Below are 27,637 nucleotides of genomic sequence, written 5' to 3' on the forward strand. Positions count from 1 at the left end.
GGAGGGGGGCTATGTTTACTTTTGTCTTCTGGGTCTAAGCTGCTGGCCCGGCCGGCTGGGAAACGAGGAACGAGGAAGACCCCGTCTGGACGAGGAAGAGGCTGACGGGAAATAGTCCCAAAATACGACCTTTTGGTCTCATTGCAGGACTAAATGATGCCAATGGAAAGTCAATTAGGAGCCTTAATCGTGGTGGACACACACTTTAAACGCATCCACGTGACTGAGGGACGAGTGACGCACTTTATGATGTTAAAAAAGATGACTATTGGTGGGGGGACGGGTCCAACAACCAGGTCTTTAGACGCATCGTGGTCTTATGGGAACCGTTGGTTCTGTTGCTAAACCGAACTGTGCGTAGAGGTTTTGTTCCCATGACTTTAGTTTTTTACACAATGTCGTCCTAAAAGAAAGTTGTTTAAAGCGCGTGGGGAGAATGAAACGAACAATCCGTGTCCCAGTCCACGAGTTAAATGATATGTGGTATTCCGAGCAGCACCTGAACACACCGTTGATTCTAGTTTTCGAGGCCACAGACTTTAAGATTCTTTCATCGTACGCTTCATGACACCGACAGCAGGTCTTTCATCAACTCCAAATCAATGTAGTTTTCTTTTAATTTAATATCAAACAAATTATTCAATTCGAAAGATTTTGTCTGGGTGGCTTGCGTACTTTCTTTTCACGGCGTCACACAAAACTAAACCGCATTTTCAATGACGTTCTAAGGGAAACGCGTTCTCTCCCGGATTTCGGGTTTCAGTTTTTCTAAATGGTTAACGTTAGGAAACCACGTTATGTTTTAACGAGCACGTTCGTTACGTTATTGAAGTCACGGACGGCGATTAAAGAGTTTGAGCGCTGAGCTTCACTAACGGAGGAGCTCTGGGTGGAAGTCGTGCAACGCAACCCGGAGAGAACAAACGCTTTGACACGTGAGGCCATTTCCATACCTGTACATGCACATGGCTCGAGCACAGTGTGTGTGTGTGTGTGCGTGTGCGTGTGTGTGTGTGTGTGCGTGTGTGTGTACTCAGTCACGCCACTGGCTGAGTGTATACACATGTGCAGCTGTGTCTGACTGAGTGTCCGTCTCCTCTGTGTGTGTGTGTGTGTGTGTGTGTGTGTGTGTGTGAGTGTGTGTGTGTGTGCGTGTGTGTGTGTTTGGCAGCAGGCTCCAGCTGCGTCTGGTTGGATAATGAAGTCCAGGTGCTGCTGCGCTGGCCTTAAGACACCTGTCACCAATATTTAGTGCCAGAGAAAGCCAGACTTGCAAACAGGGCGAGACGAGCTGTTTGCTTATTTTAACAAGGCTGCCTAACTGGACCTGAGGACACGGGACGTTCTATGAACCCTTTCCTTGAGGCACGTGTGTGTGTGTGTGTGTGTGTGTGTGTGTGTGTGTGTGTGTGTGTGTGCGTGTGCGTGTGTGGAATCCTTCCCCGACATTTACTGATTCAGACGTTGCAGCTTCCCCCTGAAGTTTTGTTCTCAAAGGTTTTTGATTTTTTTTTTCTAGTTTCAAAGAGAATTTTGCATGAATTCCCACATTTTATTTGTCCTTATCGTGTGATGTGAAGATCCAGCTGGTAAAGTGCAGTCAATGCATTAGAAGGCTTCTATAAGCGGGTCTCTGTATGAACACTGTAAATATGTGGCCACAACATAAGGTCTGTCCCTTCCCATTTGTATCCTCACATATGATATGATATGATCTTCTGTTTTTCCCAAAGGCATAAATGGTGTATTTATCAACGTAACACAGTTATGTATTTGGCACATACTGATCATACAAATCGAGGAAAAGAAAATGTAATTATGCTGCAGGATATTTAGCAGACGGCTCGGTGTGTTTTACACGTTTCAGGTTCAGCGTTTCACGAGTCAAAGGCTTCATTGAGCCGTCGGGTTCCTTTTCCTGTGTGTCTGTTCATGTCAGCCTTTACATACGGAGCTCTACGTTTCCTTATAGTCTGAGGGGCCCAACAAAGGCCTACCTGTGTCGAGTCCTCGGAAACTTACCTTGGTCCTTCCAGCACATCGGGGCTTGTTTAACTTTCTCACGCGCCCTCCGACTCCCCGTCTCCGACACCTGCAGCCTCTCGACAGCCCGTCTGTGTCGGCCTCCACCTGCCAGCGCACTGGAAGACCCGCCGCCGTTGTCGGGGAAGAGATGTGCGTCGAGCTGCCGTGACGTCGTGTTTCACTGGCTTCTTCCCCCACGTGCCTGGAAGCCTGACACTGGAACATCTCTCAGCTCACAGCTTATATATATATATATATATATATATATATATATATATATATTTATATCAATATATATTTAAATATATATATATATATATTTATATCATCCATCCATCCATTTTCAATACCGCTTATCCTCATTAGGGTCGCGGGGCGCTGGAGCCTATCCCAGCTGACATAGGGCGAAGGCAGGGGACACCCTGGACAGGCCGCCAGTCCATCGAGGGCAATATTTATATCAATATATATATATATATATATATATATATATATATATATATATATATATATCCACCCACAAGACACACCTCTAATACAGTGAAGGCAATAACGGGAGTCAGGCAGGAGTTTATGGAACTGCATTTAGGATGCCAGCTGGTTTCCCCCGTTTCCAGTCTTTATGCTAAGCTAGGTTAACATGTCCTGACTCCAAACTAAATGCACATGCCATGAGAGCGATGACAATCTTCTCTTCTGACTAAGAAAGACAGTACATGTGTATTTCATCTTGAAAGTGTTACATTGTTACACGTGTTACATTGTTTAACACTTAACGTTGTTACAAGTGTTACATTGTTTAACGTTGTTACAAGTGTTACATTGTTTAACGTAACACATGTTACATTGTTTAACGTTGTTACACGTGTTACATTGTTTAACGTTGTAACACGTGTTACATTGTTTAACGTTGTAACACGTGTTACATTGTTTAACGTTGTTACAAGTGTTACATTGTTTAACGTAACACGTGTTACATTGTTTAACGTTGTAACACGTGTTACATTGTTTAACGTTGTTACAAGTGTTACATTGTTTAACGTAACACGTGTTACATTGTTTAACGTTGTAACACATGTTATATTGTTTAACAATGTAACACATGTAACAACGTTAAGTGTTAAACAATGTAACACATGTTACAACGTTAAACAATGTAACACGTGTTACAACGTTAAACAATGTAACACGTGTTACAACGTTAAACAATGTAACACGTGTAACAACGTTAAACAATGTAACATGTGTTACGTTAAACAATGTAACACTTGTAACAACGTTAAACAATGTAACACGTGTTACATTGTTTAACGTTGTAACATGTGTTACATTGTTTAACACTTAACGTTGTTACATGTGTTACATTGTTTAACGTTGTAACACGTGTTACATTGTTTAACACTTAACGTTGTTACATGTATTACATTGTTTAACGTTGTAACACGTGTTACATTGTTACGCATGGTAAACATGGAACTATTGTGGTTTACATTGTAACATGTGAGCGCCTGGGCGGGGGTCATTAGCACCACGAGGACTCATTAGTGGTCATGATACTCCTCGGCCTTTGTTAACGACTCTTCACCGGCTGATAGAGCAAACTCCCACGTTGGCTCTCTCTCCAGAAAGGTCTCTCCTCTCTCCAGAAAGGTCTCTCCAGAAAGATCTCTCCTCTCTCCAGAAAGGTCTCTCCTCTCTCCAGAAAGGTCTCTCCCCTCTCCAGAAAGGTCTCTCCTCTCTCCAGAAAGATCTCTCCTCTCTCCAGAAAGGTCTCTCCTCTCTCCAGAAAGGTCTCTCCCCTCTCCAGAAAGATCTCTCCTCTCTCCAGAAAGGTCTCTCCTCTCTCCAGAAAGGTCTCTCCCCTCTCCAGAAAGATCTCTCCTCTCTCCAGAAAGATCTCTCCTCTCTCCAGAAAGGTCTCTCCTCTCTCCAGAAACGTCTCTCCTCTCTCCAGAAAGGTCTCTCCTCTCTCCAGAAACGTCTCCCCTCTCTCCAGAAACGTCTCTCCTCTCTCCAGAAAGGTCTCTCCCCTCTCCAGAAAGGTCTCTCCTCTCCAGAAAGGTCTCTCCTCTCTCCAGAAACGTCTCCCCTCTCCCCAGAAACGTCTCTCCTCTCTCCAGAAACGTCTCCCCTCTCTCCAGAAACGTCTCTCCTCTCTCCAGAAAGGTCTCTCCCCTCTCCAGAAAGGTCTCTCCTCTCTCCAGAAAGGTCTCGTCTCCCCTCTCTCCAGAAACGTCTCTCCTCTCTCCAGAAAGGTCTCTCCCCTCTCCAGAAAGGTCTCTCCTCTCCAGAAAGGTCTCTCCTCTCTCCAGAAACGTCTCCCCTCTCCCCAGAAACGTCTCTCCTCTCTCCAGAAAGGTCTCTCCTCCCAAGTAAGGTCTCTCCTCTCTCCAGAAACGTCTCTCCTCTCTCCAGAAACGTCTCTCTTCTCCAGAAAGGTCTCTCCTCTCTCCAGAAACGTCTCTCCTCTCTCCAGAAACGTCTCTCCCCTCTCCAGAAACGTCTCTCCCCTCTCCAGAAAGGTCTCCCCTCTCCAGAAACGTCTCTCCTCTCTCCAGAAACGTCTCTCCTCTCTCCAGAAACGTCTCTCCTCTCTCCAGAAAGGTCTCCCCTCTCTCCAGAAACGTCTCTCCTCTCTCCAGAAAGGTCTCCCCTCTCCAGAAACGTCTCTCCCCTCTCCAGAAAGGTCTCTCCTCTCTCCAGAAAGGTCTCTCCTCTCTCCAGAAACGTCTCTCCTCTCTCCAGAAAGGTCTCTCCCCTCTCCAGAAAGGTCTCTCCTCTCTCCAGAAAGGTCTCTCCCCTCTCCAGAAAGATCTCTCCTCTCTCCAGAAACGTCTCCCCTCTCTCCAGAAACGTCTCTCCTCTCTCCAGAAACGTCTCTCCTCTCTCCAGAAAGGTCTCTCCCCTCTCCAGAAAGGTCTCTCCTCTCTCCAGAAACGTCTCCCCTCTCTCCAGAAACGTCTCTCCTCTCTCCAGAAACGTCTCTCCTCTCTCCAGAAAGGTCTCCCCTCTCCAGAAAGGTCTCTCCTCCCCAGTAAGGTCTCTCCTCTCTCCAGAAACGTCTCTCCTCTCTCCAGAAACGTCTCTCTTCTCCAGAAAGGTCTCTCCTCTCTCCAGAAACGTCTCTCCCCTCTCCAGTAAGGTCTCTCCTCTCTCCAGAAACGTCTCTCCTCTCTCCAGAAACGTCTCTCTTCTCCAGAAAGGTCTCTCCTCTCTCCAGAAACGTCTCTCCCCTCTCCAGAAAGGTCTCCCCTCTCCAGAAAGGTCTCTCCTCTCTCCAGAAACGTCTCTCCCCTCTCCAGAAAGGTCTCCTCTCTCCAGAAACGTCTCTCCTCTCTCCAGAAAGGCCTCCCCTCTCCAGAAACGTCTCTCCCCTCTCCAGAAAGGTCTCTCTCCAGAAACGTCTCTCCTCTCTCCAGAAAGGTCTCCCCTCTCCAGAAACGTCTCTCCCCTCTCCAGAAAGGTCTCTCTCCAGAAAGGTCTCTCTCCTCTCCAGAAAGGTCTCTCCTCTCCATAAACGTCTCTCCCCTCTCCAGAAAGGTCTCTCTCCAGAAAGGTCTCTCTCCTCACCAGAAAGGTCTCTCCTCTCCATAAACGTCTCTCCCCTCTCCAGAAAGGTCTCTCTCCAGAAAGGTCTCTCTTCTCTCCAGAAAGGTCTCTCCTCTCCATAAACGTCTCTCCCCTCTCCAGAAAGGTCTCTCTCCAGAAAGGTCTCTCTCCTCTCCAGAAAGGTCTCTCCTCTCCATAAACGTCTCTCCCCTCTCCAGAAAGGTCTCTCTCCAGAAAGGTCTCTCCTCTCTCCAGAAACGTCTCTCTCTCCATAAACGTCTCTCCTCTCTCCAGAAAGGTCTCTCTCCAGAAAGGTCTCTCTCCAGAAAGGTCTCTCCTCTCCATAAACGTCTCTCCCCTCTCCAGAAAGGTCTCTCTCCAGAAAGGTCTCTCTCCAGAAAGGTCTCTTTGTATCCACACATTCAGTCTCTGTCTCTGTGTGTCTGATGGACAGGATGCGGGTGTGGTCGTGGGAACAGTGCTGGGAGACGGGCCTGGTCCTGCTGGGCTTGCTGGCGCTGGCCGTGTCTGTGGGGAACCCGTCCAGCAGACGGCTGCAGGTACACAACACACAGCTGCCTTTTGTGATTGGCTGAAACATTGCTGTCATGTGACCTCACCATCTATCTTCCAGCAGGCCGGCCTCCTGAAGGCGAAACAACAAAAACAAACGCATCCTGGATTTTAATTCACGTTTATTTTTACTACTTTCATTTGATAATTTAAGTTGCTTTGCAGATTAATTAATACATACATTATACCTTAATACATAAATAAACTACAATGATTATATAGATTACATTAATTTATCGACATGGGAGAGAATTCATAAGCGGCAGAGAAAATAAAGTATATATTATAATTAAAATGAGCTCCACATTTACCAACAAGTGATGAACACATTCATGCATCAATAAATGTGTTTCAATATTACTCTGAAATCGGTCATTTAACATAATATATTTAAGTATATTTTAATGGTTATACTTTTGCTTGAGTAGAAGTCTGTCTCTAATAATCTAATAATTAGTCAATTCATTAGTTATCATTCATGAGTATTAACCCTTTTAAGTAAAGTGCATGCAAGAGACTGAACAAGTATTATAAATAAGTAATAAAAAAACAGTAAAGAATTGACAATAACTGAAATATTATATATACAGACAGAATAACTTATTGCAGTGTATTTATATGTATATATATATAAATAAATATATTTATATATAAATACATATATTTATATATAAATATATATATATATATTTATATATATATATATATATATATATATATATATATATATTTATCCATAAACCACGAATTTAAACAAATAAACAAAACAACATGCAAAGTGTAAATCTTAAAAACTTTAACTTTAAACCCAGTCGACCAATCGGCTTCTCTCTATCTCCCATACCTCTTCCCTGTCTCACTCTCTCTGCAGCCTTCTGTCTGTCTCTCTCTCTCTTACGCTCTCTGTCTGGTATGTCCAGTGTCTCTCGTCCCGTCCACAGCTGCTCTGTCTCACACCTTTACAAGGAGCTCAGTGCACATTCCAGCGGTCGCTCTGATGAATCTGTCTGAGCGAAATGGGACGCGGCCGACGGCCTGAAACAAAGCTGCTGCTGCACATCAGGAATGTCTTCACACGCTGGAGCTTCAGAACAAAACCCATGACGCTCATCCACTGTGACCCTACTGGACCTGGACCACACCAGATACTAGACTGACCCTAACTGGACTACTACAGATACTAGACGGCCCCTAACTGGACTACTACAGATACTAGACTGACCCTAACTGGACTACTACAGATACTAGACGGCCCCTAACTGGACTACTACAGATACTAGACTGACCCTAACTGGACCACACCAGATACTAGACTGCCCGACCTGGACTACAACAGATACTAGACTGCCCCTAACTGTACTACAACATATACTAGTTTCAAATACTACCACAATTGCGCGTACAAAATATGCTTTTAGTTATATGGCTAATGTTAGCTCGGGTTCAAAATACATTATAAAGCTAAAGATGTTCAGCGGATCTCAAGATTGAGAGGCTTCAAAACGAAGTGTAGTCCCAAAAGATTGAGCCGGTCTGCATCGGCTCTGCATCAAATTGGCGTTTTGATTTTCTTTATAAATTTGGTACACCATTTAGTTTACAGCTTAAAGAAAACACATGTCAGTGTGCAGTACATATTTAGTATAACAAAACTAAAAGGGTACAGCCGTGAATAAAATAGCCAACGCTGTCGGATTTAATTCACCATGTGAGCTGAAAAAGTTTGGTTAGTTGCATAATTCTGTCAGATTCAGATGTAATCCACAAACAGCTGTGAATAATGCTACTACTACAACTCATCAACAATGTGTGTGTGTGTGTGTGTTTTCAGGAGGACGGCGTGGCGTCCAACTCTCTGGAGGAGGAGCTGGAGGTGACCACGTACTGGTGGGGCGAGTGGGCCAAGTGGACAGCCTGCACTCGGGCCTGTGGAGGGGGAGTGGTGTCTCAGGAGAGACACTGCCTCAAACAGAGGTCAGTCAGTCTGCACACACACACACACACACACACACACACACACACAATAACAATGTAATTATTCTCTCAGCATCTGCTGTTCACAACAAGGCCCTGCAGAGGGTTTCACACACTGTACACGCAATGCAATAAGACACATTCACTTGTGTCTTTACCAGAACCTTAACGGGACTGGTTCGACATTTTGAGAAATACGATGGACACCACTCATCGATAATCTCATCTAACTCTAAATAAGCGTTTTTATCCAAATATTCTATTGACCAAGTCTTAAACCGTGTAATTAAAGTCTAACCATGTGGGAACCAGCTTGTTGTCCTCAGATGGAGAGAGGTCCTCACAATGTACTGAAAACATGCGTGTACACACACACACATATACATACGTGTGCTCGTCCACACACTTAGAAGTTAAAATGATTTTGTTCTGAACTTGTTGATGGATTGGATTGGGACACTTTAAGCTCAGCTGACGGATCATAACAACCATATTTATTTGTTATAAATACGCTGTTACTTCTCCAAATACTTGTTTTCTGTCCAAAGAAAGAAAGTTGCAGCTGGGAGAGACAACATGACCTGTACGGGAACGGCTAAGAAATATCATCTCTGCAACACCGAAGTGAGTCACGTCCTCGTCACTTCATTTCTCATCTTTATTAAAACAAACAGTCCTTCTGACCGGCTGACGGCAGGAGGCCGGTGGTTTGACGCCGCCGGCCTCCTGCAGCTGTTTGAGAGAGAAGCCGGGCGGGGCTCAGGAGCCAGAACCATCCCTGCACAAATAAACGCTTAAGGAGAATTTATTTGTGTAACGTACCGTAAAACGGAGTCTTAACAAGTGTGAAAGAGAGCAGTTTGTAATGGTCTGTCTCTGCACTGCAGGAATGTCCTGCCACTGGGAGGAGCTTCAGAGAGGAGCAGTGCTGGTCCTTCAACTCCCAGCTGTACAACGGGAGGAACTACCAGTGGAAACCTCTGTATCCCGGTACTAACAGCTGTAAAAACGACCTCGGCGACTCTTTAGCCGTTAGACCCGCCGGAGTGGACGAGGTCTTTGCTGTCGGAGCCCAAACAGTAGCATCCTTTTAAATGACCTCTTTATAAGCGCCTGTTAACACAGTCTGTGGGTTTACAGCCTCAATAGTGAGTCTTTATTAAATCAAAAGGTTGGATGAGTGACGAGGGATCGGGGTCTAACAGACACAGGACGTTCACCCAGGTGTCCACTGTTCGTGTTCCCCGTCAACGCATCCTTTATATTACAAAAGGTGTTGCCTGGTTTTAGTCCAGTCACTTCCTGCACGTTACAGTCCTTTTAATAAAAGATGGTGAAATACTGAGTTTGGTTTAATAAAAGATGATTACGGTTGTTACTTAAGTAACCAGGTAGCGCGCAATCCCAACATCTTTACTGCTGATTGGGTTCTCCAGCAGCAACAATGACATAAAGTGACATGTGACGAGGAAGACGTGGGTTCAAGTGGAAATGGTTCCCGTGTTACCGTGTTCTAAGAGGACCTGCCTTCCTCTCCAGACGACTACGTCCACATCTCCAGTAACCCCTGCGACCTCCACTGCACCACCACCGACGGCCAGAGGCAGCTGATGGTGGCGGCGCGGGACGGCACGTCCTGCAAGTACAGCAGCTACCGCGGCGTCTGCGTGGACGGTAAGTGTGAGGTGAGTCCAGCGTCTTCTTCTTCTTCTTCTTCTTCTTCTACCTCGTCGCCCTCAAACGGAAGCGTTGGCCACTGGGCTGCTTCTTTGTGACTTCTCATGAATACCCAACCTTTTTAAGAGGAGTTCTTCTGGTCTCTTCTGGTCTCTTCTGGTCTCCCTCGGTGTATTTTCACTGTCACGCTCCATCACAACTATTTCTACACGAGAGATTCGTCATTTTGCTTTCTTTTTTATCAGTTCTGATATTTATCCTGCCCTGTGTTACAAACATTTGTTTTATCCATTTTAGATTGTTGTTGTTGTTGTTGTAAAATGTTTGTTTCTGAGGCTGTAAATAATGCAGATACATTAAGACATTAAGAACTCATTAAAGGGACACTGATTGGACGTCCACATAAAAGGTGGACAACGTTCCCTTTAATGTGGACGTATTTCTGACGGAAGATCTAAACATTGAAACGTGACATTAGGCAGTAAAACATGAATAATTAAAAACAATACAATAATATGAACATGAATAAAAGACGTCAACTTTCAGAAATACCAACATTCACGACCATCTTATTATCTCTGATGATGATTTAATGCATTCGTAATAAACACTAGGTGTTGATTTTCATATCTTATTTTACCCCACTTCCACTTCCTGCTTTGCCACTCAGCCAATCGGGTGCGACGGCGTGCTGTTCTCCTCCAACACATTGGATCAGTGTGGCGTCTGTCAGGGAGACGGCAGCAGCTGCAGCAGAGTCACCGGAAACCTCCGCCGCGGAGCCACGACTCTGGGTGAGCCAGCTGTCCACCCAGAACTATGTGTGTGTGTGTGTGTGTATATATATATATATATATATATATACTCTTATTCTAAAGAAATGTTTAAAAAAACATATATACATATATGTCTATATGTATGAAATATATATAGAAAAATAAACATATTTATATATATAAATATGTAATTATATATATACTTATAAAAAAAGTTACAAAACATATACGTATATATATATGTATAAAATATACATATATAAAAAAATAAACGTATATATAATTCTATGCATATATATATATTTATACACATGCGTATATATATAGATTCATATATAAATGTATATATATATATTTATATATAAATATGTACACATTACTAGATATGCATTTTAACTTTTCTAACTAGACTCTTTCTCTGATATACAGACAGACATTTAGTGAATTTAATTAAAGTCATCAAGATTAGTCAGAATACTCTTTTTGGTTAAATTAACAACTTTCTCCTTCCTCTCGTCAAGGTTACTCTTTCATCACTCAAATCCCTGAAGGATCCTGGGACATCCAGATCATTGAGAGGAAGAAGTCTGCCGATGTGCTCGGTGGGTACTTCCTCCTGCTGCTCACACACACACACACACACACATTCATATCGCTTCATTTCACACACACACACACACACACACACACACACACATTCATATCGCTTCATTTCACACACACACACACACACACACACACACACACACACATTCATATCGCTTCATTTCATACACACACACACACACACACATTCATATCGCTTCATTTCACACACACACACACACACACACACACACACACACACATTCATATCGCTTCATTTCACACACACACACACACATTCATATCGCTTCATTTCACACACACACACACACACACACACACACACACACACATTCATATCGCTTCATTTCATACACACACACACACACACACATTCATATCCCTTTATTTACACACACACACATGTTCATATCCCTTCATTTTACACACACACAAATTTGTATCCCTTCATTTTACACATACACACACACACACACACACACATCCATATTTGAACGTGCCGTTTTCCTCCATCGTCGTCCCTCCAGCCGTCACCGACCAAGCGGGCAACTTCTTCTTCAACGGGGCCTACAAGGTGGACAGCCCCCCAGAACTTCCACGCGGCCGGCGGCGTGTTCAAGTACCGCCGGCCCATGGACGTGTACGAGACCGGGATCGAGTACATCGTCGCCAAAGGCCCCATCGACCAGGCCATCAACATCCTGGTACGCTGACCTGTGATGACGTGTGTGTGTCTCGAGCTTTTATTGTGAAAGGTAAGAACGGGAGGAGAGTAGATTGACAATGTGGGAAGCAAAGTTCACGAGTTCAGAAGATGGAGGTTCCTTCGTGAGCTTAGAAGCAATGTAAGTGCTATTGTACAAATATACGTGTTGTGGTTAGAATACTGAACTGTTTCAGGTGATGAGACCTTTGTGCTCTAAGAGGACGCTCCTCTCTGGTACGGTGGACTTCAACTTTATACCTAGCTCATTTTACCTACCTAGAACGTCTTCTTTCAGACATTTATTTTACTTACTTTTGTCTGTTTGCGTCTGCAGATTTCTCCTAAATAATGCCTCATTTGCATATTTAAACATACATATTCATAAAACTAGTCGCCAAAAAACACATTTTCTTAATGTAAGTGAATACATGGGGAAGTATCATGGGGACATCTATTAGTTAATTAGTTATATGTTCTACATCTCATCTTCATCCTAAATACCAGAGCAGGCGTGCAAAGTGCTTTGGTCCTGGTTTTTGAGCCAGACTCTCCTGGTTACTGGTCTGAAACCAGTATGAAGTAGCCCATCCTCTCCTCTCGGCCCTCAGGTGTGGAACCAGAGCGGCCGCACGCCGTACATCACCTACGAGTACACCGTCCTCCGAGACTCCCTGCCGCCGGTCCCGCCTCCTCCCGTCTACACCGGGTCCGACGCCTCGGCCGGAGAGGTTTCGGCGGAGGTGGGCGGGGCTCCGCTGGCGGCCCCCAACGGCAGCGTTTACGACCAGGTGGCCACCGAGGGCCGGCCGGAGCCGGAAGGCGCCGACGGGCCGAAGGGCCAAGAGACCAACGAGGTGTACGAGGAGACGGCGGCCATCGACTGCGACCAGGACGCAGCCCCAAAGGTTACAGGTCAGGACTGTTTGTCTCACCTGAGATCTGTACATGTGTGACACATGTGTCATACATGTATCACACATGTATGATACCATACATGTATCACACATGTATCATACATGTATCACACATGTATCATACATGTATGATACATGTGTGATACATGTATGGTATCATACATGTGTGATACATGTGTGATACATGTATGGTATCATACATGTGTGATACATGTATCACACATGTATCACACATGTATCATACATGTATGATACATGTGTGATACATGTATCATACATGTATGATACATGTGTGATACATGTGTGACACATGTATCACACATGTATCATACATGTATGATACATGTGTCACACATGTATGATACATGTGTGACACATGTATCATACATGTATCACACATGTATGATACCATACATGTATCACACATGTATGATACATGTATCACACATGTATCATACATGTATGATACATGTGTGATACATGTGTGATACATGTATGGTATCATACATGTGTGATACATGTATGATACCATACATGTATCACACATGTATGATACATGTATCACACATGTATCATACATGTATGATACATGTGTGATACATGTGTGATACATGTATCACACATGTATCACACATGTATCATACATGTATCACACAGGTATGATAATGAATAATAAATAAAGGTCCCTGGTTATTTGTCATCTCTTCCTGAACTTTACTAAGATGTTTTTACAATTATTTCCTAAACCTAAACTAATGTGTTTCCTGTGAAGACGGAAGTTTATTTTGAAAGGACTGCATTTGTGTAACGGGTATAATCTGATGTGTGTCGTTGGACAATTGTCTTCGGAAAAATGCACGAAAAATGGGGAAATAATACAAACCGTTGCATGATCGTATATGCGTTGCCGAGACGAGACCTCCACGCGAGCCTGAGGCCACCCGGCACGCGGTCTCGGCCGATCGGATCCCGACTCGAGTGAGATCGGATCTCGGACCCGCTGAGTGGAACCAAGAGGGAGAAAAAGAGATGTGGCACAAATAGGTCAGATTTTACATCTGACTCTCTTTGTGTGTGTGTGTGTGTGTGTGTGTGTGTGTGTGTGTGTGTGTGAGAGGTGGCCCTATCGGTGCTCTGCATTATTTATGCCACAGACACATAAAGCGGATCAGCGGCAGATGAAAAATTCAGAGTTTTCGTTGGTTTTCATGTTTTTTTCTTTTAGTAAAACGTCCGCGTCTCAAACGCGAGCGGTAATGGCCCCCGGTCGGCGTAATGGCCGCAATGGCCCCCCGGTCGGCGTAATGGCCGCAATGGCCCCCCGGTCGGCGTAATGGCCCCAATGGCCCCTGGTCGGCGTAATGGCCCCCGGTCGGCGTAATGGCCCCAATGGCCCCCGGTCGGCGTAATGGCCCCAATGGGCCCCTGGTCGGCGTAATGGCCCCCGGTTGGCGTAATGGCCCCAATGGCCCCTGGTCGGCGTAATGGCCCCCGGTCGGCGTAATGGCCCCAATGGCCCCTGGTCGGCGTAATGGCCCCAATGGCCCCCGGTCGGCGTAATGGCCCCAATGGCCCCTGGTCGGCGTAATGGCCCCCGGTCGGCGTAATGTCCCCCGGTCGCGTAATGGCCCCCGGTCGGCGTAATGGCCCCAATGGCCCCCGGTCGGCGTAATGGCCCCAATGGCCCCTGGTCGGCGTAATGGCCCCTTGTCGGCGTAATGGCCCCTGGTCGGCGTAATGGCCCCCGGCCAGCGTAATGGCCCCCGGCCGGCGTAATGGCCCCCGGCCAGCGTAATGGCCCCCGGCCGGCGTAATGGCCCCCGGCCAGCGTAATGGCCCCCGGCCGGCGTAATGGCCAGGTGAGCCCGGGGGCCATTACGCCGGCCGGTGAGACGAGGTGGAGGAGGAGGTGTTGAAAGGCCGCCGCCTCTCTCTGTGTTTTTAAATGAACGTCGTGTGCTTCTAGCCAGAGGTGTCAAACCCATGTCATCATCAGGGCCGGTTGGAACTAACACTGTATAAATATATACATATAATGTATAAATGAACATTTTGTTAAAATAACTGTCTTTGCATTAAATTATTATTTATTCGAGTGTAAACATATTGTACATGCATTTATATCAATATAAGTAATATAAGATTAAATCCATTTAATTTAATATAACACACATTACTGTATCAAAGATCAAACATTATTACATTAACTTCATAATAATAATAATATACACTTTTATTGAAATTGTTCTCTGCATTTAACCCATCCTTATGCTGCGTTCACACCAAAAGCATTGAGTTTACTCGGTGAGGGGGCGTGGCTTATCTCCGTGGAAACAGTTATAGCTTCCGCCGTCCACCATGGAAGAAATAACCACTAGTTCTGCTTCATACTTGTTGTAAACGTCGGAACATCAAACGCCGTCGTGTTTGGGTTCATAACATTAATATCATGTATATATATATATATATATATATATATATATATATACATAATATAATGTATGGAATCTGCTCCCGCGGAAAATTCTCAAAGCTTTTGGTGTGAACGCAGCATTAGTAACTGGGGGTTCAGAGTCCTGCTCCAGGACATGGGGAGAGCTACGGATAATATAATATATAATATTAATATTATGAACCCAGATCTGAGGGCTTGAAGGTCCAGACATAGTGGTTATTTCTTCCACGCTGGACGGCGTTAATGTTTCCATGGCGATAAGCCGGCGAATGATCTCAAATAGTCCGGCGAGTAAAGCAACGCGAGAGTTCGCTTCTCTTTTGGTGTTTGACGCCCGTGTTCTAGGCGCCGAGTTACCAGATTATTAGGCACGCGTGTGCCGCGCGGCGCCTTTGAAGTGAAAAGAGAGTTCAGGTGTAGAAGTCTGAGCTTCAGGTTTCAGGACATTCTAATGGATCATGAGCAAAAGAACAGATTGACGAGTTATTAATTGCCGTTATCTTCCCGCTTTGATCCCTCAGAGGAAACAGCAGCCATGCGGGGCGGCACCGTCATCCCCGGACCCGCCGCCGGGCCCCTGGACCCGGGCCCAGACTCCCCGAACCTCATCTGGAGGGTCCTGCTGGACGGCCGAAACGGGCCCGACGAGCTGCTCGTCAACATCTCGACCAATCAGCTGTTGACGGAGGGGGACAGTTTGTACTCGTTAGAGGTGGGACCGGCAGAGGTGGACCCGAGCGGCCCGGAGCAGGACGGGCCGCTCGGCGCCAACGGCACGCTGGAGTTCACCCTGGGCCGCAAGCGCAACGACAGCGGAGATGGTTCCTTCCAGAACAAAACCGTGCATAGCGGTGGGAGGACCTCCAGCCGCTCCAACAGAACCAGGTGAGCCTACAGAACCCAACAGAACCAGGTGAGCCTACAGAACCCAACAGAACCAGGTGAGCCTACAGAACCCAACATAACCAGGTAGGCCAACAGAACCAGGTGAGCCTACATAACCCAACAGAACCAGGTGAGCCTACAGAACCCAACAGAACCAGGTAGGCCGACAGAATCAAAAAGAACCAGGTGAAAAGAGCATCGAGTCCTTCAGACAGAAGTCCACTCTTCTGGACCTGAATGTTCAGACTCTGTTGAACAGGAAGCTATATAAAGCAGACAGACAGGTACATATACAGACCCTAGGGCAGACAGACAGGTACATAGACAGACTCTAAGGCAGACAGACAGGTACATAGACAGACCCTAAGGCAGACAGACAGGTACATAGACAGACTCTAAGGCAGACAGACAGGTACATAGACCGACTATAAGACAGACAGGTACATATACAGACTATAAGGCAGACAGACCGGTACATCGACAGACTCTAAGGCAGACAGGCAGGTACATAGACAGACTCTAAGGCAGACAGACAGGTACATATACAGACTATAAGGCAGACAGACAGGTACATATACAGACCCTAGGGCAGACAGACAGGTACATATACAGACCCTAGGGCAGACAGACAGGTACATATACAGACTATAAGGCAGACAGACAGGTACATAGACCGACTATAAGACAGACAGGTACATATACAGACTATAAGGCAGACAGACCGGTACATAGACAGACTCTAAGGCAGACAGGCAGGTACATAGACAGACTCTAAGGCAGACAGACAGGTACATAGACAGACCCTAAGGCAGACAGACAGGTACATAGACAGACCCTAAGGCAGACAGACAGGTACATAGAGAGACCCTAAGGCAGACAGAAAGATACATAGACAGACTCTAAGGCAGACAGACAGGTACATATACAGACTCTAAGGCAGACAGACAGGTACATAGACAGACCCTAAGGCAGACAGACAGGTACATAGACAGACTCTAAGGCAGACAGACAGGTACATAGACAGACCCTAAGGCAGACAGACAGGTACATGGACAGACCCTAAGGCAGACAGAAAGATACATAGACAGACTCTAAGGCAGACAGACAGGTACATAGACAGACCCTAAGGCAGACAGACAGGTACATAGAGAGACCCTAAGGCAGACAGAAAGATACATAGACAGACTCTAAGGCAGACAGACAGGTACATATACAGACTCTAAGGCAGACAGACAGGTACATAGACAGACCCTAAGGCAGACAGACAGGTACATAGACAGACTCTAAGGCAGACAGACAGGTACATAGACAGACCCTAAGGCAGACAGACAGGTACATAGAGAGACCCTAAGGCAGACAGAAAGATACATAGACAGACTCTAAGGCAGACAGACAGGTACATAGACAGACCCTAAGGCAGACAGACAGGTACATAGACAGACCCTAAGGCAGACAGACAGGTACATAGACAGACTCTAAGGCAGACAGACAGGTACATAGACAGACCCTAAGGCAGACAGACAGGTACATGGACAGACCCTAAGGCAGACAGACAGGTACATAGACAGACTCTAAGGCAGACAGACAGGTACATAGACAGACCCTAAGGCAGACAGGACAGGTACAATGGACAGACCCTAAGGCAGACAGACAGGTACATAGACAGACTCTAAGGCAGACAGACAGGTACATATACAGACTCTAAGGCAGACAGACAGGTACATAGACAGACCCTAAGGCAGACAGACAGGTACATAGACAGACCCTAAGGCAGACAGACAGGTACATAGACAGACTCTAAGGCAGACAGACAGGTACATAGACAGACCCTAAGGCAGACAGACAGGTACATAGACAGACTCTAAGGCAGACAGACAGGTACATAGACAGACCCTAAGGCAGACAGACAGGTACATAGACAGACTCTAAGGCAGACAGACAGGTACATAGACAGACTCTAAGGCAGACAGACAGGTACATAGACAGACTCTAAGGCAGACAGACAGGTAGACTGTCCATTCATCATATTTATTATTCGTGTCGGCTTCGCTGCCTCGTGTCCAAACACGGCTTCACCAGTTCTGCAGCCAGCAGCCATAAAACAGTAGAAGACACACCCTCTCCTCCGAGAGGAGAGGAAACAAGCAGAGGAGGAGGAGGAGGAGGAGGAGGAGGAGGAAACAAGCAGAGGAGGAGGAGGAGGAGGAGGAGGAGGAGGAAACAAGCAGAGGAGGAGGAGGAGGAGGAGGAGGAGGAGGAGGAGGAGGAAGAGAGGAGGAGAGGAAACAAGCAGAGGAGGAGAGGAGGAGGAGGAGGAAGAGAGGAAACAAGCAGAGGAGGAGAGGAGGAGGAGAAGGAAGAGAGGAAACAAGCAGAGGAGGAGGAGGAGGAAACAAGCAGAGGAGGAGGAGGAGGAGGAAGAGAGGAGGAGAGGAAACAAGCAGAGGAGGAGAGGAGGAGGAGGAGGAAGAGAGGAAACAAGCAGAGCAGAGGAGGAGAGGAGGAGGAGAAGGAAGAGAGGAGGAGAGGAAACAAGCAGAGAAGGAGGAGAGGAGGAGGAGGAGGAAGAGGAAGAGAGGGGGGGAGGAGAGGAAACAAGCAGAGCAGAGGAGGAGGAAACAAGCAGAGGAGGAGGAGGAGGAGGAGGAGGGAAACAAGCAGAGGAGGAGGAGGAAACAAGCAGAGGAGGAGGAGGAAACAAGCAGAGGAGGAGGAGGAGGAGGAGGAGGAAACAAGAAACAAGCAGAGGAGGAGGAGGAGGAGGAGGAAACAAGCAGAGGAGGAGAAGGAGGAGGAGGAAGAGAGGAGGAGAGGAAACAAGCAGAGGAGGAGAGGAGGAGGAGGAGGAAGAGAGGAAACAAGCAGAGCAGAGGAGGAGAGGAGGAGGAGAAGGAAGAGAGGAGGAGAGGAAACAAGCAGAGGAGGAGGAGAGGAGGAGGAGGAGGAAGAGGAAGAGAGGGGGAGGAGGAGAGGAAACAAGCAGAGCAGAGGAGGAGAAGGAAGAGAGGGGGGGGGAGGAAAGGAAACAAGAAGAGCAGATGAGGAGGAGGAAGAGGAGGATAGGAGGAGGAGAAGAGCCTTACTCAGAAACAAATAAGTCAAGTTGTCTGCTAGCAAAGTGAAAGAAATGATGCAAAGGGAGGAGCGAGTGCTGTCAGACGGTTTCCACCTCTGGGGAGAAAATAATGTGCAGGAATCAGTTTGTCTTCCATGGAGACGCCGGAGAGCAATAACTCAAAGTGATCTTCAGATAAAGTCTGGAGGGGGAGGAGGAAGAGGAGGAGGAGGAAGAGGACGAGTGAGCGACCAGCGTTATGAGAAGAATGTGCAAAACAAGTGTGCATCCTCATATATCATTAAAGGAAATATTGCATTCACGTCAGATTTCCCAACAAATATGGCAAAGTTGCATTGATGCATGCACGTTTTTCCTCTGTGTGTGTGTGTGTGTGTGTGTGTGTGTGTGTGTGTGTGTGTGTGTGGTGACAGGGGGAATCAAAGGATCTACCAGAAGAACCTGAAGCTGAGTGTCGCTGACATGTACCGCTGGAAACTTTCCTCTCAGGAGCCCTGCAGCATGACCTGCTCTATAGGCAAATACACACACACACACACACACATTTTGGTTAATGTGTATTGACATTGTTCACTTGATCGGTGTCGAACACATTCTGGTGCCCCTGTGGACTAAAGTGGTAGTGTTGGTTCTGGTGCCCCCCTGTGGACTAAAGTGGTAGTGTTGGTTCTGGTGCCCCCCTGTGGACTAAAGTGGTAGTGTTGGTTCTGGCGCCCCCTGTGGACTAAAGTGGTAGTGTTGGTTCTGGTGCCCCCTGTGGACTAAAGTTGGTAGTGTTGGTTCTGGTGCCCCCTGTGGACTAAGTGTAATGTTAGTTCTGGTGCCCCCTGTGGACTAAAGTGGTAGTGTTGGTTCTGACGCCCCCTGTGGACTAAAGTGGTAGTGTTAGTTCTGGTGCCCCCTGTGGACTAAAGTGGTAGTGTTGGTTGTGGTGCCCCCTGTGGACTAAAGTGGTAGTGTTGGTTCTGGTGCCCCCTGTGGACTAAAGTGGTAGTGTTGGTTCTGGTGCCCCCTGTGGACTAAAAGTGGTAGTGTTGGTTCTGGTGCCCCCTGTGGACTAAAGTGGTAGTGTTAGTTCTGACGCCCCCTGTGGACTAAAGTGGTAGTGTTGGTTCTGGCGCCCCCTGTGGACTAAAGTGGTAGTGTTGGTTCTGGCGCCCCCTGTGGACTAAAGTGGTAGTGTTGGTTCTGGTGCCCCCTGTGGACTAAAGTGGTAGTGTTGGTTCTGGTGCCCCCTGTGGACTAAAGTGGTAGTGTTGGTTCTGGTGCCCCCTGTGGACTAAAGTGGTAGTGTTGGTTCTGGTGCCCCCTGTGGACTAAAGTGGTAGTGTTGGTTCTGGTGCCCCCTGTGGACTAAAGTGGTAGTGTTGGTTCTGGTGCCCCCTGTGGACTAAAGTGGTAGTGTTGGTTCTGGTGCCCCCTGTGGACTAAAGTGGTAGTGTTGGTTCTGGTGCCCCCTGTGGACTAAAGTGGTAGTGTAGGTTCTGGTGCCCCCTGTGGACTAAAGTGGTAGTGTTGGTTCTGGCGCCCCCTGTGGACTAAAGTGGTAGTGTTAGTTCTGACGCCCCCTGTGGACTAAAGTGGTAGTGTTGGTTCTGGTGCCCCCTGTGGACTAAAGTGGTAGTGTTAGTTCTGACGCCCCCTGTGGACTAAAGTGGTAGTGTCTCTGAGCACCAGGGTCTCTTTAGAAAACCTCTAATTCTACTGCAGCAGCAGGGTCTGACAGGGTCTCCAATGTTCCTATATCATCAAAGGGGGTCTTGACAGAAAAAGTTTGGGAACCACTGCCCTAACGTCTCCTTAATGCCTCCTTAACGTAACGTCTCCCTAACGCCTCAACGTCTCCTTAACGCCTCCTTAACGTAACGTCTCCTTAACGCCTCCTTAACGCCTCCTTAACGTAACGTCTCCTTAACTCCTCCTCAACGTCTCCTTAACGTCTCCCTAACGCTTCAACGTCTCCTTAACGCCTCCTTAATGCCTCCTTAACGCCTCCTTAACGTCTCCCTAACGTCTCCCTAACGTCTCCTTAAGCGACCTCCTTAACGTAACGTCTCCTTAACGTAACGTCTCCCTAACACCTCCTTAATGCCTCCTTAACGTAACGGCTCCTTAACGTAACGGCTCCTTAACGTAACGTCTCCCTAACGCCTCCTTAACGTCTCCTTAACGCCTCCTTAACGTAACGTCTCCCTAACGCCTCCTTAACGTCTCCTTAACGCCTCCTTAACGCCTCCTTAACGTAACGTCTCCCTAACACCTCCTTAACGTCTCCTTAATGCCTCCTTAACGTCTCCTTAATGCCTCCTTAACGTAACGTCTCCTTAACGCCTCCTTAACGTAACGTCTCCCTAACGCCTCCTCAACGTCTCCTTAACGTCTCCCTAACGCTTCAACGTCTCCTTAACGTCTCCTTAATGCCTCCTTAACGCCTCCTTAACGTAACGTCTCCCTAACACCTCCTTAACGTCTCCTTAATGCCTCCTTAACGCCTCCTTAACGTAACGTCTCCTTAACGTAACGTCTCCCTAACGCCTCCTTAACGTCTCCTTAACGCCTCCTTAACGTAACGTCTCCTTAACGTAACGTCTCCCTAACACCTCCTTAACGTCTCCTTAATGCCTCCTTAACGTCTCCTTAACGTAACGTCTCCCTAACGCCTCCTTAACGTCTCCTTAACGCCTCCTTAACGTAACGTCTCCCTAACGTCTCCTTAACGCCTCCTTAACGTAGCGTCTCCTTAACGTAACGTCTCCCTAACGCCTCCTTAATGCCTCCTTAACGTAACGTCTCCCTAACGCCTCCTTAACGTAACGTCTCCTTAACGTAACGTCTCCCTAACGCCTCCTTAACGTCTCCTTAATGCCTCCTTAACGCCTCCTTAACGTAACGTCTCCCTAACGCCTCCTTAACGTAACGTCTCCCTAACGTCTCCTTAACGTAGCGTCTCCTTAACGTAACGTCTCCCTAACGCCTCCTTAATGCCTCCTTAACGTAACGTCTCCCTAACGCCTCCTTAACGTAACGTCTCCTTAACGTACCGTCTCCCTAACGCCTCCTTAATGCCTCCTTAACGCCTCCTTAACGTAACGTCTCCCTAACGCCTCCTTAACGTCTCCTCTAACGTAACGTCTCCCTAACGCCTCCTTAACGTCTCCTTAATTGCCTCCTTAACGCCTCCTTAACGTAACGTCTCCCTAACGCCTCCTTAACGTCTCCTTAACGTAACGCCTCCTTAACGTCTCCTTAATGCCTCCTTAATGCCTCCTTAACGTAACGTCTCCTTAACGCCTCCTTAACATAGCGTCTCCTTAACGTAACGTCTCCCTAACGCCTCCTTAACGTCTCCTTAACGCCTCCTTAACGTAACGTCTCCTTAACGCCTCCCTTAACGTAGCGTCTCCTTAACGTAACGTCTCCCTAACGCCTCCTTAACGTCTCCTTAATGCCTCCTTAACGCCTCCTTAACGTAACGTCTCCCTAACGCCTCCTTAACGTCTCCTTAACGTAACGTCTCCCTAACGCCTCCTTAACGTCTCCTTAATGCCTCCTTAACGTCTCCTTAACGTAACGTCTCCCTAACGCCTCCTTATCGTCTGGTTTGCCTTCATTTATTGTTTCTCGTTCGCAATCCAGGAATTTCCAAGTCCTTTGTCACGTGCATCCGGTATGACGGCGTCGAGGTGCACGACATGTACTGCGACGCACTGACCAGACCGGAGCCGGTCCACGACTTCTGCATCGGGAGAGAATGTCCGCCCAGGTACAGGGCAACATTTTAAAATGGGGTGCCGGATATTATTCAAAAACTGGAATCCAACGGGGCACGTGAGACGGGACCCGCTGTGGTGTTTCAGGTGGGAGGCGAGCAGCTGGAGCGAGTGCTCCAGGACCTGCGGGGAGGGCTTCCAGTTTCGTCAAGTTCGCTGCTGGAAGATGCTCTCGCCGGGCCTGGACAGCTCGGTCTACAGCGACCTCTGCTCCGTGGCCGACCTGGAGAGACCCATGGAGAGGCGGCCCTGCAAGAGCCCCGCCTGCGGCCCCCAGTGGGAGGTGGCCGAGTGGACGGAGGTACGTCTGCGATACGGCGCCGACCGGAAAGCATCGACGCGATCCGGAGTTCAACGGTTCTGCCCTCGGTGCATTCGAGGTTCCAGAGTGAGACGTCCTGGTCTCTCGGCCTCTTTGTTTTCTGACACGGTTACACAGTCACATCATGGTGACTTCGCCGAAATCGAGGCTTAAAAAGCCAGCGGCTTCTATCGGTTCCAAATTTCAAACACGCTTTATTTTCAAAATAAACTTGTCTCATATTTCGGGGACTAATGGTTAACTTTTCTCACCTGAAAAACTGATTAAAACCTCTTTTCCAACAGTGGAAACAGTTTAGGAAAGTTTAAACGGAAGTAAGAATACAAAATGATGCGTTGCGTAAGCGCAATAGTTCAGGCAAAGAATAAGATGAATATTGAAAAATATATCATTTCAGTCTCTTAAGATCTGTTTGTTTCTGCAGATTTCAGACTCTTTTGATTGAAAGACTAAAGGAGTCCAGAGGAGCAGCTTGAGATGTCCTGAACTTCTCTAGAGGAGCGCTGCTGCTTCATTGACCTTGTTTTCATCTCCATGTCTCTGTGCTTCCCTCCATGATCCAGTGTCCGGCTAAATGTGGCCGCAAAGCCCAGGTGACCCGCGTACTGTCCGCCTGCTCCTACGAGACCCGACCGTGTGACCCGGCGACCAAACCACCGAACGTCAAAAACTGCACCGGTCCGCCCTGCGAGCGCCAATGGACCATGTCCGAGTGGGGGCCCCGTGAGTGTCTTTACCCTTCAATCAGTCACTGTGTGGCGTGCCCCATCTTTTCCCTTGAGAAATCACTTCATTTTTAAGGATTTATGGTTCTTCTTCCTTACATTTTAGATTTGTTCCAAAACAAAAGAACTCCTCCTCTGTGCCGGCTGTTTTCCCTTCAGAGCCGCGTGTGAATTTATGGTTTTTATGGCTTTGCGCAGACAAATGGAAGTTCTTGATGTTCATTCAGAGTCAGAGTCTGGAAACTCGCAGGTCTTATTATTTACAGCTATGGCGTACCGACCAGACACACAAACATGGATGGATGTGAACTTTCCTTTGCACAAAGTAAAAAGTCAGAAATATGTATTGTTATTTTCGAAAACTGTGAGTATGCGTACGTTTGCATTTTTAACTACTTTTTATTTACCATTTTATTACATCCATCTGTGACAGCCCTGCAATAAATCAGTGTTTGTAGTATTATGCTCCTTTTTTAACATGTCAAAAATAATAATATGGTTTGTTTTGCGCTGTGATTTTGCGTGGCTCGTTTTTTCTCTCACTGTGGTGACTTTTGCAGGATTGACGGAGCTACATGACTTTACCAACCGTAGTGACCCGGAACCCAATTAGTGCGATTGTTTTACTCACTTTTTCTTTCAAAGTGTGTGGTAGCCACTAGGTTTAAATCTCCCTGCTGTGGGACCAATAAAGGATTATTTTATTTGATCTTATCTTAGATGATCCAGCTGTTTGCTGAGAGATATTCTCTTCTCTAAACGGACCACTTGGTATAAAGAACATGAGATAATTAAGAAGCTTTAACTTCAGTGGAACCATCAGATTTTAAATGAATGCAACAACATTTCCTCTGACACGTTGTCACGTGACTCCGTTCCACTTCATGCGATGCGATTTAATCCGGCGTGAGGGCGACCCGATCTGACTCCAGCGTCAGATCGGGTCGCACTCAGATCGGGTCGCACTCTTTGTTGATGGTGAATCATCCTCCGTTGTCGCAGTGCTCGGGGTTGTGCGGCCAGGGGAAGACGATGCGTCACGTGTACTGCAAGGCGCCGGAGGGCCGCGTGGTTCCTGAGAACCAGTGCTCGGCGGAGGACAAGCCGCTGGCCATCCACCCCTGTGGGGAGAGAGACTGTGCTCCACACTGGCTGAGCCAGGACTGGGAGAGGGTGAGGTCCTGATACTGACTTGTATACATGTATTGCTCTGCTTGCTTAATTTGGTCTGATCTAAATTACTGTGAAACTCTTATTATAATTATACTGCACTCAACCAGAATTGGCAGTTTTTATCAGCTGTTATTGATTATTTATCAGTTCTGGGAGAAAGTCTTCCGCTACAGGTTTTGGCAACAAAACTACTTAGTTAAATTAGAAAAAAGATGTTCAAGTAACAACGTAACAAACAATGTAACATGTCAACAGAACAAGTAACAACGTAACAATCAATGTAACATGTCAACAGAACATGTAACAATAAACAATGTAACATGTCAACAGAACAAGTAACAACGTAACAAACAATGTAACATGTCAACAGAACAAGTAACAACGTAACAAACAATGTAACATGTCAACAGAACAAGTAACAACATAACAAACAATGTAACATGTCAACAGAACATGTAACAATAAACAATGTAACATGTCAACAGAACAAGTAACAACGTAACAAACAATGTAACATGTCAACAGAACAAGTAACAATGTAACAAACAATGTAACATGTCAACAGAACAAGTAACAATGTAACAAACAATGTAACATGTCAACAGAACAAGTAACAACGTACGAACAATGTAGTCAATAGAACATTCAACAACATAACAAACAATGTAACATGTCAACAGAACATGTAACAATAAACAATGTAACATGTCAACAGAACAAGTAACAATGTAACAAACAATGTAACATGTCAACAGAACAAGTAACAACGTACGAACAATGTAGTCAATAGAACATTCAACATAACAAACAATGTAACATGTCCACAGAACATGTAACAATAAACAATGTAACATGTCAACAGAACAAGTAACAACGTACGAACAATGTAGTCAATAGAACATTCAACAACATAACAATCAATGTAACATGTCAACAGAACATGTAACAATAAACAATGTAACATGTCAACAGAACATGTAACAATAAACAATGTAACATGTCAACAGAACAAGTAACAAACAATACGTAACAAACTTACGTAGCCAGCGTAGTCAGCGGTTACGTTTTCTGTCCGTAGTGTAACACGACCTGTGGTCGCGGCGTGAAGCGAAGGCTCGTCCTGTGTGTCGGCATCAGCGCAGGAAAGTTCCAGAGCTTTGATGACGAGGCGTGCGGCGGTAGCGAGAAGCCCGAAGAGGAGAACACCTGCTTTGAGAGGCCGTGCTTCAAATGGTACACCACCCCCTGGTCTGAGGTGAGGTCCGCACAGCACACACACATCACCACAAAGACATCCTCCAGCTCATCAGCCGTGAACTGTCCAACGGCTTTGTTTCTTTTTGTGTGACCTCAGTGTACAAAGACGTGTGGCGTGGGTGTGAGGATGAGGGACGTCAAGTGTTACCAGGGCAGGGAGCTGGTCCGAGGCTGTGACCCCCTCACCAAACCGGTGGCAAAGCAGACCTGCACTCTGCAGCCCTGCCCCACCGAGCCGCCAGGTAGCACCTGCCGCTCTGCCTCTAGCTTACAGTTTACAGTCAGGGGCATCAGGGGAGCCTCTACAACTCATTTAAATGGTTCACTTTATGGGCACATGAATGTGTTGGACCCCACAAATGCAGGAAGACAGGAACAAACACACACACACGCTCAATAATTCATGTTCTAGCCCCTAACCATTAAAACTAAATGCCTGACCCCCAACCTTCACCTGGACCTTATTCTAACCAGAACCTTAAAACTCTGAAGTTAGAAAACTCAAAATGGTCCTCACAAAGATAGCTGTACAGGCATTGACACGGTTTCCTTACAAAAATGTAAGAACAATATTATTCCAGCCACAAATTAACTGTTAACAATGAAAGAAAAACACAAAGAAGAGTAGAATAATTCACTGTTAACTCGCAGAAAATAAAAAAACAAAAAATAGACATGAATTATTAAATGTTAAAGCTATGTTTTCTACCCATGTATAGCGCGCATAACTGAAAAAAAACGAACTGGGACCTGAAATTGAAAAAGGCCTTTTCTTTAAAACATTGTAATATTCTTAAACTGGTTGTGGGTTCAGATTGAAATGTTTCGTAATCTGTGTGCCAGATGAGAGTTGCCAGGATCGTCCCTCCACCAACTGCCTGCTGGCGCTGAAGGTCAACCTGTGCAGCCACTGGTACTACAGCAAGGCCTGCTGCCACTCCTGCCGCGCCCTGCGACCTCCAACCTCCTAGTCCAGGACACCGCCTCTCCACCCGACTCCAGCACGAGGAAACCGATGAGTACGTTTATGTAAACGTGGTACTACAGTTACTGTGAACAATGAAGTCCAGAGCTTTCTCCTATGAAATGGATTTATGTGGGTTAATTTGTCAGTTTGTTCATTTAAATGATCTAAAATGAATTCTGATCCTCTTGATATTAGACAGACACATTT

General features: G+C 46.5%; 1 protein-coding gene across 1 annotated transcript; it reads left to right on the forward strand.

Moving 5' to 3' along the window:
• Positions 1–6,029: 6,029 nt before the first annotated feature.
• adamtsl2 (ADAMTS-like 2) lies at positions 6,030–27,610 on the forward strand. Its single transcript, XM_034541999.1, is given in 19 exon segments — positions 6,030–6,134; positions 7,979–8,121; positions 8,670–8,745; positions 9,009–9,111; positions 9,661–9,806; positions 10,469–10,592; positions 11,096–11,176; positions 11,708–11,763; positions 11,765–11,884; positions 12,495–12,798; positions 15,777–16,140; positions 19,630–19,733; positions 22,853–22,979; positions 23,074–23,287; positions 23,872–24,029; positions 25,035–25,206; positions 26,285–26,461; positions 26,561–26,705; positions 27,307–27,610. Coding segments are annotated over 19 exon segments (2,847 nt in total). The 3' UTR covers positions 27,435–27,610.
• Positions 27,611–27,637: the final 27 nt, after the last annotated feature.

This window comes from Cyclopterus lumpus, chromosome 9, assembly GCF_009769545.1.
Source record: "Cyclopterus lumpus isolate fCycLum1 chromosome 9, fCycLum1.pri, whole genome shotgun sequence".
Classification (NCBI taxonomy): Eukaryota; Metazoa; Chordata; class Actinopteri; order Perciformes; family Cyclopteridae; genus Cyclopterus; species Cyclopterus lumpus.